An 18,462-nucleotide genomic window follows, 5' to 3' on the forward strand; every position below is an offset into this window, starting at 1 on the left:
AAGGCCGAGAATACGAAACTTATAACACCTTGAATAGAGTACATTAGTTTGGTAAAGGTGTTGTCATCTAGAGTTTTGGCCGACTGGTCGAACACGACTCTTGGGGAGAGAGACGGTGAGAGAAGGGCGAGGTCCTCGGGAGAGACAGTTGTCGTTGGGGTGTTGGAAAATGATGTAATGTCCTTATGGCGGTTAAGCTTGGGTCTTGTCGATCCCCTCCTGGATCTTCGAATAGATTTGTTCCTCCTTCGGTTGTCACCCTGAGGAGTGTGTGGCCCGGGAGTAGTGATGTCCTCCTCAGGTGCTGGTGTAAGTGGATTTTGATCATGGTGAAAATATTCTCTATGTGTCGTCACTGTTCTGGGAGCTGGCAAAATCTTCAGAAAGTCTCGATCACATCCGTCCACTTCATGTTTCTTGATGGTTGGAGACTCGGGGAACACACTACGTGGGAGTCGAGGTACAACAATTATCATACCCTCGCCCGAATCACTGAGGAGTTTGGTACCGTGGGCGACCAAACGAGGAGACTGGTACCACTGGGGGTAGGAGAGGGGTGAGGGACCCTGGGTGTTGACGAAGCTGGAGACTAGGGAAGATATCACAGGTGTATCAGGGGCAATGACTTGGCCTCTCACGGTTGTACCCAAGGCAAGAACGTGGTCTCTCACAGGTGTATTAGGGGCAAGCACGTGGTCTCTCACAGGTGTATCAGGGGCAAGAACGCGGTCTCTCACAGATGCATCAGGGTGGTGGTGGTAGAGGCCGCCACATAACACAACACCCGCCACTATCCACCACAACACAGAGAGGACCATCATGGGTGCTACTGCAGTGTTAGACTGATCAGATGTTGTACTAACCATCCCTGCCACCTCTCACACCAAGTGACCCAAGATTTGGCAACTCGACCTCTCCCAAGAATTGTCAAGCTTACGATTGGCTAGGCTGATCTCAACTTTGAACTGTTGACCTCGTGACTGGCTAAACTGGCCTCATCTGTGGGCCACTGACCCTGCCATTGGTTAATTAACATCAACTGTGGATTGTCAACTCGGGGATTGAATGAAAGCGATTTTACATACACAATAGTAAAGGCAGGATTATTACCACAGCGTGACGTGAGGCCAAGTCAGGTCAGTTCAGGTCACAAACATCTGACCCTGGTAACTGTGACTCCCGCTACTGGTTGATTTCACGTCCCTTATTAACAACCAGTTTGATTAATAATAATAATAATAATAATTATTATTATTATTATTATTATTATTATTATTATTATTATTATTATTATTATTATAAGCATTATAATTCTGATGGCATAACAGTAGCAACAATGATAATAAATACACTATATCACTCTTGTTATCGTTTTTATTATTATTAATAATAACAACAATGCGTCAGTCAGCTAGAGTACGGTGTCATAAAATAGCCTTACACATTTTATAATACAATGAGCAGTATCCTAAAGGACTACGAAATCAGGATAGCAAGAGAATCCAAGGCGAATCCCGAGGGATTTTCCAGGTACATAGGACAAAGGTCAAGGACAAAGTGAGGCGTTTAAAGTCAGAGAGAGGGGAAGTGATGGATGATAATGGGAAATAAGTAAAGCACTAAACAGCTACGTCTTATTAGTTTTCACAGAAGAAATTAAAGAGGAAATGCCAGAGGTGGAACTGATATTTAGGGGAAATGAAGAATAGAAACTAAATGATATCACTATCAGAACAGATGATGTTCTTAAGAAGATAAATAAATTAAAGAAGACAAAATCCCCAGGGCCGGATGAAATTTTCCATCGAGTTTTGAAAGAGTGTAAGGAACAAATTAGCTACCCCTCGAAAATTTATTTACAAATTCATTAGACACTGGAGTTGTGCCAGACTTGTGGAGACAGGCAAATCTAGTACCCATATTAAAAATGGGAGACAGACCATCAGCGTCAAATTACCGTCCGATTAGTTTGACGTCAGTAGTGGGGAAATTTCTTGAATCAATTATAGTAAATCGCACCCGATCACATTTAGAGGAAAACTAATTAATCTACGACTCTCAACATGGATTTACAAAGGGAAAATCTTGTCTAACAAATCTGCTGACCTTTTTAGGAAAGTCTATGAGGTTGTATATAATGACGAAAATTACGATGTTATTTACTTAGACTTTAGCAAAGCGTTTGACAGAGTACCGCATCAGAGGCTTCTGAGAAAAGTTAAGGATCATGGTATCGAGAGGAAAGATTTAAATTGGATAAAATCATGGCTCACCGATAGAACACAGAGGGTCAGCGTAGACGGTTTTAAATCAGAGTGGGGCTGTGTAACTAGTGGGGTTCCCCAGGAGTCAGTACTGGGTCCACTCTTGTTCCTAATATACATAAACGATCTAGATACTGGGATCAGCAGTGACATTAGCAAGTTTGCGGATTACAGGTACACCAAAATAAGGCGGTAGATTAATTCAGGGCAGGATGCAAATGCACTACAGGAGGATCTAAATAAACTGCAGGAGTGGTCAGAAAAATGGCAAATGAAATTCAACACCAGTAAGTGCAGCGCACTTAATATTGGAAGAACAAATACTGTCAATGTATACAGCCTTAACAACATCAACCTAGAGAAGTCGACTTGTGAAAGAGACCTAGGGGTACTTGTAAGCCCGGATCTACGGCCTAGAAAACAGTGCGTTAATGTTCGAAATAAGGCAAACAGAGTATTGGGTTTTATATCTAGAAGTGTAAGTAATAAGAGTGCGGAGGTCATCTTGCAATTATATCTTGCGTTAGTCAGGCCGCACCTCGATTATGCTGTTCAGTTCTGGTGCCCTTATTATAGAATGGATATCAATTCCCTGGAGTCGGTGCAGCGAAGAATGACGAAAATGATTCCGGGACTTAGAAGCCTTCCCTATCAAGATAGATTAAAGAAACTAAACTTGCATTCCCTAGAAAGACGAAGAGTGCGGGGAGATATGATAGAAGTATTTAAGTGGGTGAAAGGAATCAATAAAGGAGATATAGATAAAGTTCTTATAATATCCGAGCAAGGTAGGGCTCGGAGCAACGGATTCAAGTTGGATAAGTTTAAGTTTAGGAGGGAGATAGGAAAAAACTGGTTTACAAATAGAGTGGTAGATGAGTGGAACAAACTTAGCAACTTTGCAGTAAGTGCTGGGACGCTGGGAAGTTTTAAACGGAGGCTAGATAGATTCATGGATGATAGAGAGTGGTAGTAACTCTCGACAGGAGCTGCCATGCACAGACCAACCGGCCTATTGCAGACTCCTTGTTTTCTTATGTTCTTATGTATAAACCACTATTGGTTTTCTACTTTACTATTTATTAAGGGACGTAAACCACAAGAAAACACTAATAAATGATAACAAGCAACTGGAAGTATAAAATAATGCCAGCGATAAATCAAAAGAATAATTATTATATTTTACGAAGCAAGTGTTGTGACCTGGATGTGGCAACACTGAAGTGAGACGTTGCCAGTGCGTGTGTTTTTAAGATTTTTTTTTCGTAATTCAGATTTAGTTCTAGAAATAATTATTCGGATTTACGAAAAAAGGTACAGATTTACGTGTATGTACGGGATCGTATTTAGATGTAAAGGAAACGGTCAGATTTATTGTATAATGTAGGTACAGATTACGTATGAGTTACAGTTCTATTAGTCTCCCTTCCTCTCTTTCTCCTCGTTTCTTTGTTATTATCGACTGTCTCACTCTATATCCTTGTATTTCTGTGTGTCTCTTTCTCTCTCTGTCCCCTTCTCTAGCTTTCTTCCTATTTTCTTTCTATCACACACACACACACACACACACACACACACACACACACACACACACACACACACACATACTATAAAATCCATGTCGTTTAATACTATTATTTCTGTTTGGTTCATCACTGTATCACCCGTACATCACTGTATCACCCCTACATCACTGTATCACCCCTACAACACTGTATCACCCCTACAACACTGTATTACTCCTATATAACTGTATCATCATTACATCATTGTATCACCCCCATATTACTCTATCACCATTACACCACTGTATCACCCCTACAACACTGTATCACCCCTACAACACTGTATCACCCCCATATTACTCTATCACCATTACAACACTGTATCACTCCCATATTACTCTATCACCATTACATCACTGTATCACCCCTACAACACTCTATCACCCCTACAACACTGTATCACCCCCATATTACTCTATCACCATTACATCACTGTATCACCCCTACAACACTGTATCACCATTACATCACTGTATCACCCCTACACTACTGTATCACCTATCACTCCTTGACCACCGAAGGGTCAAGACGTACCTGGCGCTCCTCTCGGAGCAGCCAGGTCAACTGTTAAGTTGGCCCATACCAACCCCCTCCCCTGAACCCTCCTCCCCACCGGAATATCAACAAGTTCTCGCCAGAAGTTACAATTTCATTTATGAAAGAAACGGAACCAGTGTTAAACAGAGGTGAACAGTGGTGAACAGCGCTTAAGTCAGTGAGAACAACTCAACAGTAACAGTCGTACCCAAGTTAACCTTCACACAGTGAGGTCCCAGGTACCCAGTGATAACGGCCCGTGACACCCAACAACAACCAGCGATGTGTTAATCCGTCTACGATAGGAAGGCCTGGGACAAAACCTCACTCATATAACACCATCTGTGAGGGAATTACTACACCACAAGTCCCTCATCACACCATCTGTGAGGGAATTACTACACCACGTGATGCCCCTCATAACACCATCTGTGAGGGAGTTACTACACCACGTGAGGCCCCTCATAACACCATCTGTGAGGTAATTACTACACCACGTGAGGTCCCTCATAACACCATCTGTGAGGTAATTACTACACCACGTGAGGTCCCCCATAATACCATCTGTGAGGGAATTACTACACCACGTGAGGCCCCTCATATCACCATCAGCGAGGGAATTACTACACCACGCCAGGTCTCTCATAACAACATCTGAGGGAACTACTACACCACGTGAGTTCCTCCTAACACCATCTGGGAGGGAGTTACTACACTACGAGTTTGCTGTTCAACACCTACATTAATCTGTATGTTCACTGTTTTTGTTAAACCACCAATGTATGTAATATGTCATTTATGTCCAATGTATATTTTCAGCCTTCGGGCTGCAGAATTTTTTCAATAAACCGTCAATTATTATTATTATTATTATTATTATATAACTGTATCACCATTACATCACTGTATCACCACTAAAACACTGTATCACCCCCATATAACTGTATCACCATTACATCACTGTATCATCCCTGTATTGCTATGACATCAATGAATTACCAATAGACTATCACTATGTTACCACTACATAACCGCTGTATTATTTTCTCTCAAAGGTGGCGTCGTGGTTGACGCAAATTGCACGGATCACCTCCACAGTAGCAAGAAAGTCTTGGAAAATGGGGTGGTTGCTCTCACGTGTGCAGACACGAACAAAACCTTCCCCAGTGGAAATTTGTTCATGCGCGCCGTGCTGGCCTTCTGCTACAATGATCAGTGGGAACCTAATGAGGTGGAGATTCCCTGTCAAACTCCATGTAAGTGCCAGTTAGAGATAGCTAGTTAGACAGAGAGAAGGAGAGAAGTATAGCAAAGGTTTTAACTGATTTTATATCCCTGGAACAGACAGTAGCCTATTACATCTCCCTCTCAAGAACCACATCACATCACTCAATTTCTCTCTCTCTTTCCACCTCCCTACTACCCTCCTCCTGTTTCAGCTTCCGCGGTGACGACTGAAGCCTGTGGTACGAACGCCGAAACCCCTGAAAACGCCCGCGTCGCGGAAACCATTACTGACACTAGCAGCGTCGTCTATGCCAATTACTACAAATGTAACACAGGGATGAATTGGTTATCAGGACGTCCTGGTCATTTGACGGAATGTTCTAATGGGCAGTGGACACCTATACTGGACAAGTGTGATGAAGGTGAGTCCTTAGGTGGACGTGTCAGTGTTGGGGATGTGTTGTCATGAAGGCGAGGGAAGTTATATAGCGAAGGAAGGTACATGTGAATGAGAGGGAAAAGGAGAGGGAGAAAATACTGTATTACAACGTCCCTATTACCAAAATCAAATGAAGGTATAAGCTTCTGTCTGCGGGAAAGTAAAGCACGTGTGTTTGTCTGTCTGTCTATCCTTCACCCTTTCAGACTGCCCCGTGCCCCGTGACTGCACCGATATCGCTAATTTTGGATTCGACCAAAATGAAACGTACAATGTGATGCCCTCAGGCGACCCACATCAAAGTAAAACAGAAGTAAGTATTAATTCTGCTAATTAGCATTCAGGTAGTCATTAAATTGAATAGCATAATACGTGTACAATTAGATGTCAAGTTGATTATGATAATTAGTAAATAAGTTGATAAGTTGATTATGATGATTAGTAAATAAGTTGATGTCAAGTTAATTATGATAATTAGTAAATAAGTTGATGTCAAGTTAATTATGATGATTAGTAAATAAGTTGATGTCAAGTTAATTATGATGATTAGTAAATAAGTTGATGTCAAGTTAATTATGATAATTAGTAAATAAGTTGATGTCACGTTAATTATGATAATTAGTAAATAAGTTGATGTCAAGTTAATTATGATGATTAGTAAACTTGTGATAAAAAAACCTAAATCCGCAACTCGACTCAAGTGTTCAAAAACGTATTGCACCTAACTGAACAATCCTGACTTACACGCACCTCACAGAATGCAGGAAAACACGGCACAGAAAAAATGGCACCGGAAAAAAAGGCATAATCATCAGACTAGGAAAAAATGGCACATTAATTTTTATTGACATGTTTTCGCTAAAATTTTATAACCTTTGTTACTGAAACTTACTTAAGAGATATATCAACGTCATAACATAAAACATTTATTACCTTTAACTAAAACATTCTACCGTATGTTAGTGAAAACTCGTACATAAATGAATTACAAAATTAATAATATCATATTGCATATTATTGTTTAAGATTTCCAACGAATATTATCGCCAGCGCCTTGCACAAACTCTTGGACTGACTTGTGACCAGCTTGGAGGTCCTGGCAGAGGGTCTTCAGCCTTGTCTGGAGGTTCTTGTAAACAAATTTTTGGCGCTTTCTGGGTGGCTCACCACGAGATTCTTTGATAATGTGAGATGATACAACGGCATGGTCAGCTTGAATCCATTGGATGGAACGCCAGATAGTTGGGTGGCTGTACCCAACCAACCTGGTAGTAGAGGAAATAAAGAAAGCTTTGAAAGAAATGAGTGTTAGTTACAAGACTAGCGAGGTCATCCTAAAACTATATCTTGAGCTTGTGAGACCTCACTTGGATTACGCAGTTCAGTTCTGGTCACCGTACTAGAGAATGAATATAGAATCCCTTGAAAGAATTCAGAGGAGAATGACAAGACTAATCCTGGGCATTAGGAACCTTGCGTACAGAGACATGTTAAAGCATCTTAATCTGCACTCCCTCGAGAGACGAAGAGTAAGGGGCGATATGATCGAGGTGTATAAATGGAAGTCAGCTAAACAAAGGTGATATAACAAGTTACCAAACATCATCATTAACTCTAATACGCTGGATAGCTTCAAACATAGGCTCGTTAGCTCGTTTGTGGTTCGTGAGCTCGAAGTGAAATTTGTTGTGCCATTTTTTCCTAGTATGAAAATTGTGCCATTTTTTCCTGTGCCATTTTATCAGAGTACCACTTAACATGATGAACTTTGGCTAATTAGTGTGTGTGTGTGTGTGTGTGTGTGTGTGTGTGTGTGTGTGTGTGTGTGTGTGTGTGTGTGTGTGTGTGTGTGTGTGTGTGTGTGTGTGTGTGTGTGTGTGTGTGTGTGTGTGTGTGTGTGTTTCTCTATTTTTCAGTTACTCTTTCTCTCTGCTTCAGGTATGGTGTGATTTTGATACTACAGAAGACGTGTGGACGACCGTCTACAGGGTTTCTTCCAGTGTCAGCTGTGCGAAGTCTGGCACCGGAACAGCTTCTGATGCAGACGGGGATTACTGTATTGGTAAGAGTTTCCTTTCCCGTGTACAGTTAATTTTTACAATTTGCGTTCCACTGACAACTACAATTTCCATAACTACCGCATAGAAATAGTTAAGAATTTCATCTATTTGGTGTGTGTGTGTGTGTGTGTGTGTGTGTGTGTGTGTGTACCTGTGATGTAATGATCAACATGCTTGCTTCGCAAGCGAGTGGTCCCGGGTTCGATCCTCGGGCAGGGTGAAACTGAGGGTAAGTTTCTTCACGCCATTTGCCTCTGTCTACCACGCAGAAATTGGGAACCTGGATGGTAATCGATTTGGGGATTGTGTTCCTGGTTAATGGTTAGCCAGTGCAGTTGGCGAGTTGTCTGGTCTTCTCGGACTATTCTTTGACACTGGGTCATGCAACTCGTTAACTTAGGGTGTGGTTGTTGTATTGGTGACAGCTTCTACACCTTAAACAAATCCACGCCTAGGTGGCCCTTGGGCCAGTCATCGTCGAACACGAGGGGCAACCATTATTATATTATGTGTGTGTGTGTGTCTGTGTGTTAACGTTAATCTTATCCCCTATCTAATCTTATCAGAGTGTGCTTCTAGTTAACCTTTTAAGACGTTGATTTAACCCTTAAAAGAAGATAATTAAAGCTCTGAAAGCGACTGATTAACCCTTTGAGGATAACAGCTTGACTATTTAATAAAAACAGTTTAACCCTTTTAACTCTTAGGACAACGATTAAGTCCTTCATTCACGGAGGAAATTACATATAAGAAACATCTGAACATTCATTCCTTCCTTCACCCTTAGGACTGGACAATCTCGCGGCTCTCACCAACCAAGTCAACAGCACAAACCGCCGCCCTTTAGTTATACAGGTATGTCGAGTCTCATAATATTCTTGAGTTGATGAATGATATGTTATAATGTCCTATATTTTATCATCATCATCATTATTCCTTCCCATATACTACCACTACCTTCAACCATTGTCACTACAACTACCTACACTACCACCACCAACGTCACCGCTACCACAATCGTCACTACTACAACCACCATCGTCACTACTACCACCTCCATCGTCACTACTACTATCACCATCGTCACCATCAGTTCCTCATCGAGACTACTGACGGAAAAATCTACCACGCCACGTACGACCGTTTTCTGATGGACGGAGGAGACAATTACACCCTTACCAGCGTTGGGAATTACCACGGGAATGCAGGTAAGTTCCCTCCTATCACCATTCCTCTGCTACCACCATCACTTCCACCATCTCCACCACCACCACCACCACTACCACCACCGCCACCACTATTCCTCCTCTACCACCACCATTACCACCACCACTATTAACACCATTCCTCCTCTACCACCATCAGTTCTGCCAACACCACCACCACCCTCAGGCAGTCACAACCATCTCCCGGTAGTAATCCAATCAACACCACAACTCCCCTCCATCAACACCACAACTCCCCTCCATCACCACCACTACTCCTCCATCATCACCACAACCTCCCTTCATCACCACCGCTACTCCTCCATCACCACCACAACCTCCCTCCATCACCACCACTACTCCTCCATCATCACCACAACCTCCTTCATCACCACCACTACTCCTCCATCACCAACACTATCCTTCACTCCTCCATCACCACCACTACTCCTCCATCACCACCACAACCTCCCTTCATCACCACCGCTACTCCTCCATCATCACCACAACCTCCTTCATCACCACCACTACTCCTCCATCACCAACACTATCCTTCACTCCCTCCATCACCACCACTACTCCTCCATCACCACAACCTCCCTTCATCACCACCACTTCTCCTCCATCATCAACCTCCCTTCATCACCACCCTCTCCTCCATCACCAGCACTATCCCTCCCTCCATCACCACCACTCTCCTCCATCCACCACAACCTCCCTCACCACCATCATCACCACAACCTCCCTTCATCTACTCCTCCATCACCAACACTATCCTTCCTCCTCCATCACCACCACTATTCCTCCATCATCACCACAACCTCCCTCCATCACCACTACTCCTCCATCCAACACCACAACCTCCATCCCCACCACTATTCCTCCATCATCACCACAACCTCCCTTCATCACCACCACTACTCCTCCATCACCAACACTATCCTTCCTCCCTCCATCACCACCACTATTCCTCCATCATCACCACAACCTCCCATCATCACCACCACTACTCCTCCATCAACACCACAACCTCCATCCATCACCACCACTACTCCTCCATCACCACCACAACCTCCTTCATCACCACCACTGCTCCTCCATCACCACCACAACCTCCCTTCATCACCACCACTACTCCTCCATCATCACCACAACCTCCCTTCATCACCACCACTACTCCTCCATCACCACCACAACCTCCAGCCATCACCACCACTACTCCTCCATCATCACCACAACCTCCCCTTCATCACCACCACTACTCCTCCATCATCACCACAACCTCCCTTCATCACCACCCTCTCCTCCATCACCACCACAACCTCCTCCATCACCACTACTCCTCCATCACCACCACAACCTCCCATCACACCACTACTCCTCCATCATCACCACAACCTCCAACCATCACCACCACTACCCTCCATCAACACCACAACCTCCAACCATCACCACTACTTCTCCATCACCACCACAACCTCCTTCATCACCACCACTACTCCTCCATCACCACCACAACCTCCCTTCATCACCACCACTACTCCTCCATCATCACCACAACCTCCCTCCATCACCACCACTACTCCTCCATCACCACCACAACCTCCAACCATCACCACCACTACTTCTCCATCACCACCACAACCTCCCTTCATCACCACCCTACTCCTCCATCATCACCACAACCTCCCTCCATCACCACCACTATCCTTTACCCTCTAAGATACAACAGGTAAAAGCCACTCAGCATTGTCGAAAACCAAATTAATTACAAGGAAATTTACAATGTTCTGAATTTTGTACTCTGAAGTATCCCATATGGTTAGGTTAGGTTAGGTTAGGTCAGGCTTGGTTAAGTTAGGTTATTATTATTATTATCATCATTATTATTATTATTATTATTATTATTATTATTATTATTATTATCATTATTATTATTATTATTATTATTATTATTATTATTATTATTATTATTATTATTATTATTATTATTATTATTATTATTATTATTATTATTATTATTATTATTATTATTATTATTATTATTATTATATTATTATTATTATATTATTATTATTATTATTATTATTATTATTATTATTATTATTATTATTATTATTATTATTATTATTATTATTATTATTATTATTATTATTATTATTATTATTATTATTATTATTATTATTATTATTATTATTATTATTATTATTATTATTATTATTATTATTATTATTATTATTATTATTATTATTATTATTATTATTATTATTATTATTATTATTATTATTATTATTATTATTATCATTATTATTATTATTATTATTATTATTATTATTATTATTATTATTATTATTATATTATTATTATTATTATTATTATTATTATTATCATTATTATTATTATTATTATTATTATTATTATTATTATTATTATTATTATTACCCGTCTTTACAGGAGATGGATTCAGTGCCAGCCTTAACTTCAACTTCTTGACTAAAGATTCTGCTGCTTGGTGGCTGCCGAATGACGATGCTGTTTACGATATATTAAAAGACAATCTGGATTTGGTAAGTCAACATGATGGAACACTACAGTATACTCAAGGTGTTAAGTCATCGTACTCAACGTGTTCAATCATCGTACTCAAGAGTTTAAGTCGTCGTACTCAAGGGGTTAAGTCATCGCATTCAAGGGGTTAGTTCGTCGTATTCAAGGGGTTAAGTCATCGTACTCAAGGGGTTAAGTCATCGTACTCAAGGGGTTAATAGAGCTGTGTACAATGAACAATAACTAATCTAATGGGATAATCATTAAAACAAAATTATTATCATGAATGAAGTGACTTAACGTACTATAGTGACTGTCAACGTTGTGTGTTTACAGTGAGCAGCTGGTCTTATGTACTGTATACTAATTATTACGTCTACTGTTAATCTTTTGTTATTATCATTGTCATTATTATTGTACTTATTATCACCAGTATCATCACTAATATTCCTTCTTGTTATTCCTACTTCAGGCCTTTGTCGGTAAGAAGGAGTGGCCTACTTTGACTACTGTGACACCTGCTAAGACGATTCAAGGCATCCATGTGAGGGTTCGATCCCACTCTTACGACAGGGGTACGTTATATACTTGTTTATTTTCTTTATATTGTTTGATTGATTGTATCTTGTTTGGTTGATAATTAAGAATACTCCAACTTTATCTCTGTTTCTCCTCCCCTCGTGTTTGCCCAACTTTCTCTCTCTCTCTCTCTCTCTCTCTCTCTCATTTACCCTTCTCTTCATGTTTCCATAACTATATTTCTCTTGTCTTTAATTATCTGCATGTCACTTATACGTATTTGCTTTTAAGTCTAAGTGTCTTTCCCCTAAGTGTGTATGTGTGTGTGTGTGTGTGTGTGTGTGTGTGTGTGTGTGTGTGTGTGTGTGTTACCCGTCTCACTCACACCGTTACCCCCATTACCACTTAGAAATCGCGTGCCCACTACATAACGTAATGGAACTGGGCTGGCAGTCAGACCCTCCCACAACCTGGTATGGACATGTGCCTATCTCCCGTCTCGTCGGCACCAAAATCAACTACACCTGCGTCGGCGACTATATGATGGAAGGAACTGAAGGAGTTTACACCACCTCCGGGGTTATAGAGTGTTTACCTGGAGCTGAGGGGGAATCGCCATCATGGTCAAGAACCTTAAACTTACCCTGCCAGTGTAAGTTCTTAGTGACGGACAGATAGATAGATAGATAGATAGATAGATAGATAGATAGATAGATATGCGTTATATTTCAATGATATATTAGGGAAATTTTAGGGAAGACTCAATTATATTTTAAGGGAAATTTACAGTATATTTTTAAGGAAATTTAAAGTATATACTCGTGATATTTTAGGTAGGTGTATAAGGATATTCAATAAATAATTTAGGACTATTTCAGGCCTATTTTAGGGATACTTAACTTTAGGGTTATTTCTTTGTTTTAGTGGTCTGTCCTGGCGACTTTAAACTATCAACCAACATGACAAAGTGTTATCAAGAGGGAAGCGAGGTGGTGACATTCGGGATAACAGAAGCGGCGCAGAAGTGAGTGTGTGCTGTTAATGTAGAGTCCCAGTGAGATTGAGCACCATTGTGTAGACGCTTGAGTGAGATTGAGCACCATTATGTTGAAGCTTGAGTGAGATTGAGCACCATTATGTAGGCGCTTGAGTGAGATTGAGCACCATTATGTTGGCGCTTGAGTGAGATTGAGCACCATTATGTTGACGCTTGAGTGAGATCGAACTTCGTATGGGCAGCGGAATGGGTGCAGGCACCATTATGTAACGCCTGGTGGTGTGAGCACCATTATATGAACGCTTGGTGAGATCGAGCACCATTATCGCCGGGCAGCAGGTGAGATTGAGCACCATTATGCTTCAGCGCCTGGTGAGTGAACACCATTATATGAACTTGGCAGGTGAGATCGAGCACCATTATGTAGACGCTTGAGTGAGATCGAGCACCATTATGTAGACGCTTGAGTGAGATCGAGCACCATTATGTAGACGCTTGAGTGAGATTGAGCACCATTATGTAGCGCCTGAGTGAGTGTGAGCACCATTATGTAGCGCCTGAGTGAGTGTGAGCACCATTATGTAGCGCCTGAGTAAGTGTGAGCTCTTTCCACATTTTCCTCTCTTGTGTTCATCTCTCTTCCTTTCTCCTTATCTCTCTTTTTCTATGTTTTTATGCTTTCGTTTTTTTTATTCCTCCTTCTCTCTCTCTCTCTCTCTCTCTCTCTCTCTCTCTCTCTCCATCTCTTTTCCTCACTATTGATCCATATCTCTCTTCCTTTCTATCTGTTCATATCTCTATCTATGTTTCTCTTACTTTCACTCTTCTCCTCTCCTTCACTCTATATATCAAGCTTATCGTGTGTGTGTGTGTGTGTGTGTGTGTGTGTGTGTGTGTGTGTGTGTGTGTGTGTGTGTGCATGTGTGTGTGTGTGTGTGTGTGTGTGTGTGTGTGTGTGTGTGTGTGTGTGTAAAACAATCCTCTCCCCAGGTGTGGTGAGCTCAACTCTTCGCTGGCCGTGATCGATGACCTTGGTGACCTTACTAACTTATCGGAGGACAACTTTTACCTGACGGCGCACATCTACAGGTGAGTCTTTAACACCATCTTAGTACAGTCTTCCAGACATGTTGTTATTATTATTAACGATGAGCATCACAAGGAAAATATACTAAAATTCTGTTCATACAGTTTGTAATTGATAATTATTTAATTGTACTGTAATATTTGGAGGTATTAAACAGTGATTCATTACATAGTTTTTGCAATTATGTTTTTGTCGAGAGATAATTCATGCAACTACATCATAACGACTTCAACAGACCTGTAGGCAGCGGGTCCGGGGACCCCATCCAACCCCCTCTACCCCAGAATGTACCCTGTAGTGACTGCACGGTGAGTTGACTTCGTTCATCCATCAGGCCATAAAACACAAATTTACTCATGAACAATAAAGATGTCTTTAAGCTGTTGTGTAAATCTGTGTTAAGTAAAGTTGATGTGGTAAAAATTACCTAAACATGTGTAAAAGTTCAAGTATTCTAGGGGGTTAATTGTCTCTCCTGCACACCTGAGAGACACCTGTCCTTCTGTGCTTCATACTATAAACACACACACACACACACACACACACACACACACACACACACACACACACACACACACACACACACACACACACACACACACACACACAGCTGTGCCAGTAGTATTGATTGTCATCACTGATGTTCTTATGTTCTAATCTGATTTTGACTCTAATTTCTGTTCTAATTCAAATTAAGATTCCCTTTCTCCTAATTATGATTTAGATTCTTTGATTGTGACTGATTATATTTTCTGGTTCCCACTTTTATCTTTGGTCTGATTCTGACTTGCTATTTCTTCGCCGTTCTGATTCTTCACTCTGCGTCACCCTTTTCTTTCAAGATCTGGTTGATTCTCGAGTCCCTCTTCAACATCTCGATTCTGATTGTCTCTCTTCATCCTGATTGCAATGACTGATTCCCGACTCTGATTCTTTCCATCCTGATTGTATTGACTGATTCCTGCTTTTTAACTAATTCCTGATTCTAATTTTTGCCACTACAGTTCACTGGCGACAACAAATGCCTCACAGTCAACAAGAAGGGAGAGGCCGTGCTTCAGGACTGCTTTGGAGAAGACCTGCTCTACCTGTGTCAAGTTCCAAGTAACTAGTCTGTTCTTATGTCAGGTTATCTGTAACTCCTTGTACAGGAGCCAGGTAATAGTGTAAGCCTGTTCCAGGACAGGTGGCAGTGCGCGCGCGTGTGTGTAGGGGACATTAATGGTGTGTCTACGGGGGATAAATAGCACTTACCTTCCCTCTCACTTAGTTTACCTTCCCTTTCACTTAGTTTACCTTCCCTCTCACTTAGTTTACCTTCCCTCTCACTTAGTTTACCTTCCCTCTCACTTAGTTTACCTTCCCTCTCACTTAGTTTACTTCCCTCTCACTTAGTTTACCTTCCCTCTCACTTAGATTACCTCCCCTCTCTTTTTGTTTACATCCCCTCTCACCTAGTTTACACCCCCTCTCATTTAGTTTACATCCTCTCACTTAGTTTACCTTCCCTCTCACTTAGTTTACCTCCCCTTTCACCTAGTTTACATCCCCTCTCACTTAGTTTACCTTCCCTCTCACGTAGTTTACCTCCCCTCTCATTGAACATATTACACACTTTATGTGGATAATAAATCAACAAATAAAGTCACTACTACCCTAACCCAACCAAACTTAACCTCACCTAACCTTTATCTAATCCCTACTAGGTTACTGTCCAAATGACTACACGGAGTACAGAGGCCGTTGCTACAAACTCATCACCAGCACCAACTCCGACTTTGATCTCTTTACGGCTCAGTCAACCTGTGAGAGCGAAGGGGCGGCTTTGACTTATCCTGAAACTGAGGACACACTTCTTTACCTGTCCAGTATTGTTCAGGTAAGATGTGTGTGGAAGGGTAGTAGACCTAGTGGGGTGGGAGGTGGGGGTGGTTGTGTTAGTACCTATTGGGGGAGGGTGGTTGTGTTAGTACCTATTGGAGGTGGGTGGTTGTGGTGGTCTTTGGGGAGGTGGGTTTGTTAGTACCTATTGGGGGTGGTGGTTGTGTTAGTACCTATTGGGGGTGGTTTGTGTTAGTACTATTGGGGTGGGTGGTTGTGTTGAGTACCTATTGGAGGTGGGTGGTTGTGTTAGTACCTATTGGGGGTGGGTGGTTGTGTCAGTACCTATTGGGGGAGGGTGGTTGTGTTAGTACCTATTGGAGGGTGGGTGGTTGTGTTAGTACCTTGGGGGAGGGTGGTTGTGTTGGTACCTATGGAGGTGGGTGGTTGTGTTAGTACCTATGGGGGAGGGTGGTTGTGTTAGTACCTGTGGAGGGGGTGGTTGTGTTAGTACTATTGGGGGAGGGTGGTTGTGTTAGTACCTATGGGGGAGGGTGGTTGTGTTGGTACCTATTGGGGGTGGTTGTGTTAGTACCTATTGGGGGTGGTTGTGTTAGTACCTATTGGGGGAGGGTGGTTGTGTTAGTACCTATTGGGGGTGGTTGTGTTAGTACCTATTGGGGGTGGTTGTGTTAGTACCTATTGGGGAGGGTGGTTGTGTTAGTACCTATGGGGGAGGGTGGTTGTGTTAGTACCTATGGGGAGGGTGGTTGTGTTAGTACCTATGGGGGTGGTTGTGTTAGTACCTATTAGGGGGAGGGTGGTTGTGTTAGTACCTATTGGGGGAGGGTGGTTGTGTTAGTACCTATTGGGGAGGTGGTTTGTGTTAGTACTATTGGGGAGGTGGTTGTGTTAGTACCTTGGGGAGGGTGGTTGTGTTAGTACCTATGTGGGAGAGGGGTGGTTGTGTTAGTACCTATTGGGGGAGGGTGGTTGTGTTAGTACCTATTGGGAGAGGTTGGTTGTGTTAGTACCTATTGGAGGTGGGTGGTTGTGTTAGTACCTATTGGTGGGTGGTTGTGTTAGTACCTATTGGGGGAGGGTGGTTGTGTTGAGTACCTATTGGGGGAGGGTGGTTGTGTTAGTACCTATTAGGGGGTGGTTGTGTTAGTACCTATTGGGGAGGTGGTTGTGTTAGGTACCTATGGGGTGGTTGTGTTGGTACCTATGGGTGTGGTTGTGTTAGTACCTATGGAGGTGGGTGGTTGTGTTAGTACCTATTGGGGGAGGGTGGTTGTGTTAGTACCTATGGGGGAGGGTGGTTGTGTTAGTACCTATTGGGGAGGGTGGTTGTGTTAGTACCTATGGGAGAGGGTGGTTGTGTTAGTACCTATTGGGGAGGGTGGTTGTGTTAGTCACCTATTGGGGGTGGTTGTGTTAGTACCTATGGGGGAGGGTGGTTGTGTTAGTACCTATTGGGGGTGGTTGTGTTAGTACCTGTGGGAGGGTGGTTGTGTTAGTACCTATTGGGGGGGTGGTTGTGTTAGTACTGTGGGGGAGGGTGGTTGTGTTAGTACCTATTGGGGGAGGGTGGTTGTGTTAGTACCTATTGGGGGAGATGGTTGTGTTAGTACCTATTGGGAGGGGTGGTTGTGTTAGTACCTGGGGGAGGGTGGTTGTGTTAGTACCTGTGGGGAGGTGTTTGTGTGTACCTATTGGGGAGGGTGGTTGTGTTAGTACCTATTGGGGGTGGTTGTGTTAGGTACCTATTGGGGGAGGTGGTTGTGGTACCTATTGGGGAGGGTGGTTGTGTTAGTACCTATTGGGGAGGGTGGTTGTGTTAGTACCTATTGGGGGTGGTTGTGTTGGTACCTGTGGGAGAGGGTGGTTGTGTTGGTACCTATTGGGGGAGGGTGGTTGTGTTAGTACCTGTGGGGGGAGATTGGTTGTGTGTTACCTATTGGGGGAGGGTGGTTGTGTTAGTACCTATTGGGGGAGGGTGGTTGTGTTAGTACCTATTGGGGGAGGGTGGTTGTGTTAGACCTATTGGGGAGGGTGGTTGTGTTAGTACCTATGGGGGAGGGTGGTTGTGTTAGTACCTATTGGGGGAGGGTGGTTGTGTTGGTACCTGTGGGGGTGGTTGTGTTAGTACCTGTGGGGGGGTGGTTGTGTTAGTACCTATTGGGGGAGGGTG

At 42.6% G+C, this 18,462-nt stretch overlaps 1 protein-coding gene across 1 annotated transcript in view; it reads left to right on the forward strand.

The window, feature by feature from the left end:
• LOC121874608 overlaps positions 1–18,462 on the forward strand; it is a 49,048-nt gene that overhangs the window by 10,981 nt on the left and 19,605 nt on the right. Inside the window, exons 2-15 of the mRNA XM_042378835.1 lie at positions 5,422–5,622; positions 5,806–6,015; positions 6,239–6,345; positions 7,971–8,094; positions 8,880–8,947; positions 9,186–9,300; positions 11,752–11,864; positions 12,317–12,419; positions 12,773–13,015; positions 13,288–13,387; positions 14,351–14,449; positions 14,683–14,755; positions 15,452–15,551; positions 16,154–16,333. Of these exons, the coding sequence (XP_042234769.1) occupies positions 5,422–5,622; positions 5,806–6,015; positions 6,239–6,345; positions 7,971–8,094; positions 8,880–8,947; positions 9,186–9,300; positions 11,752–11,864; positions 12,317–12,419; positions 12,773–13,015; positions 13,288–13,387; positions 14,351–14,449; positions 14,683–14,755; positions 15,452–15,551; positions 16,154–16,333 (1,836 nt within the window). The remainder of the gene's footprint in view (positions 1–5,421; positions 5,623–5,805; positions 6,016–6,238; positions 6,346–7,970; positions 8,095–8,879; positions 8,948–9,185; positions 9,301–11,751; positions 11,865–12,316; positions 12,420–12,772; positions 13,016–13,287; positions 13,388–14,350; positions 14,450–14,682; positions 14,756–15,451; positions 15,552–16,153; positions 16,334–18,462) is intronic.

This window comes from Homarus americanus, unplaced genomic scaffold, assembly GCF_018991925.1.
Source record: "Homarus americanus isolate GMGI-L3 unplaced genomic scaffold, GMGI_Hamer_2.0 scaffold34360, whole genome shotgun sequence".
NCBI classification, from domain to species: Eukaryota; Metazoa; Arthropoda; class Malacostraca; order Decapoda; family Nephropidae; genus Homarus; species Homarus americanus.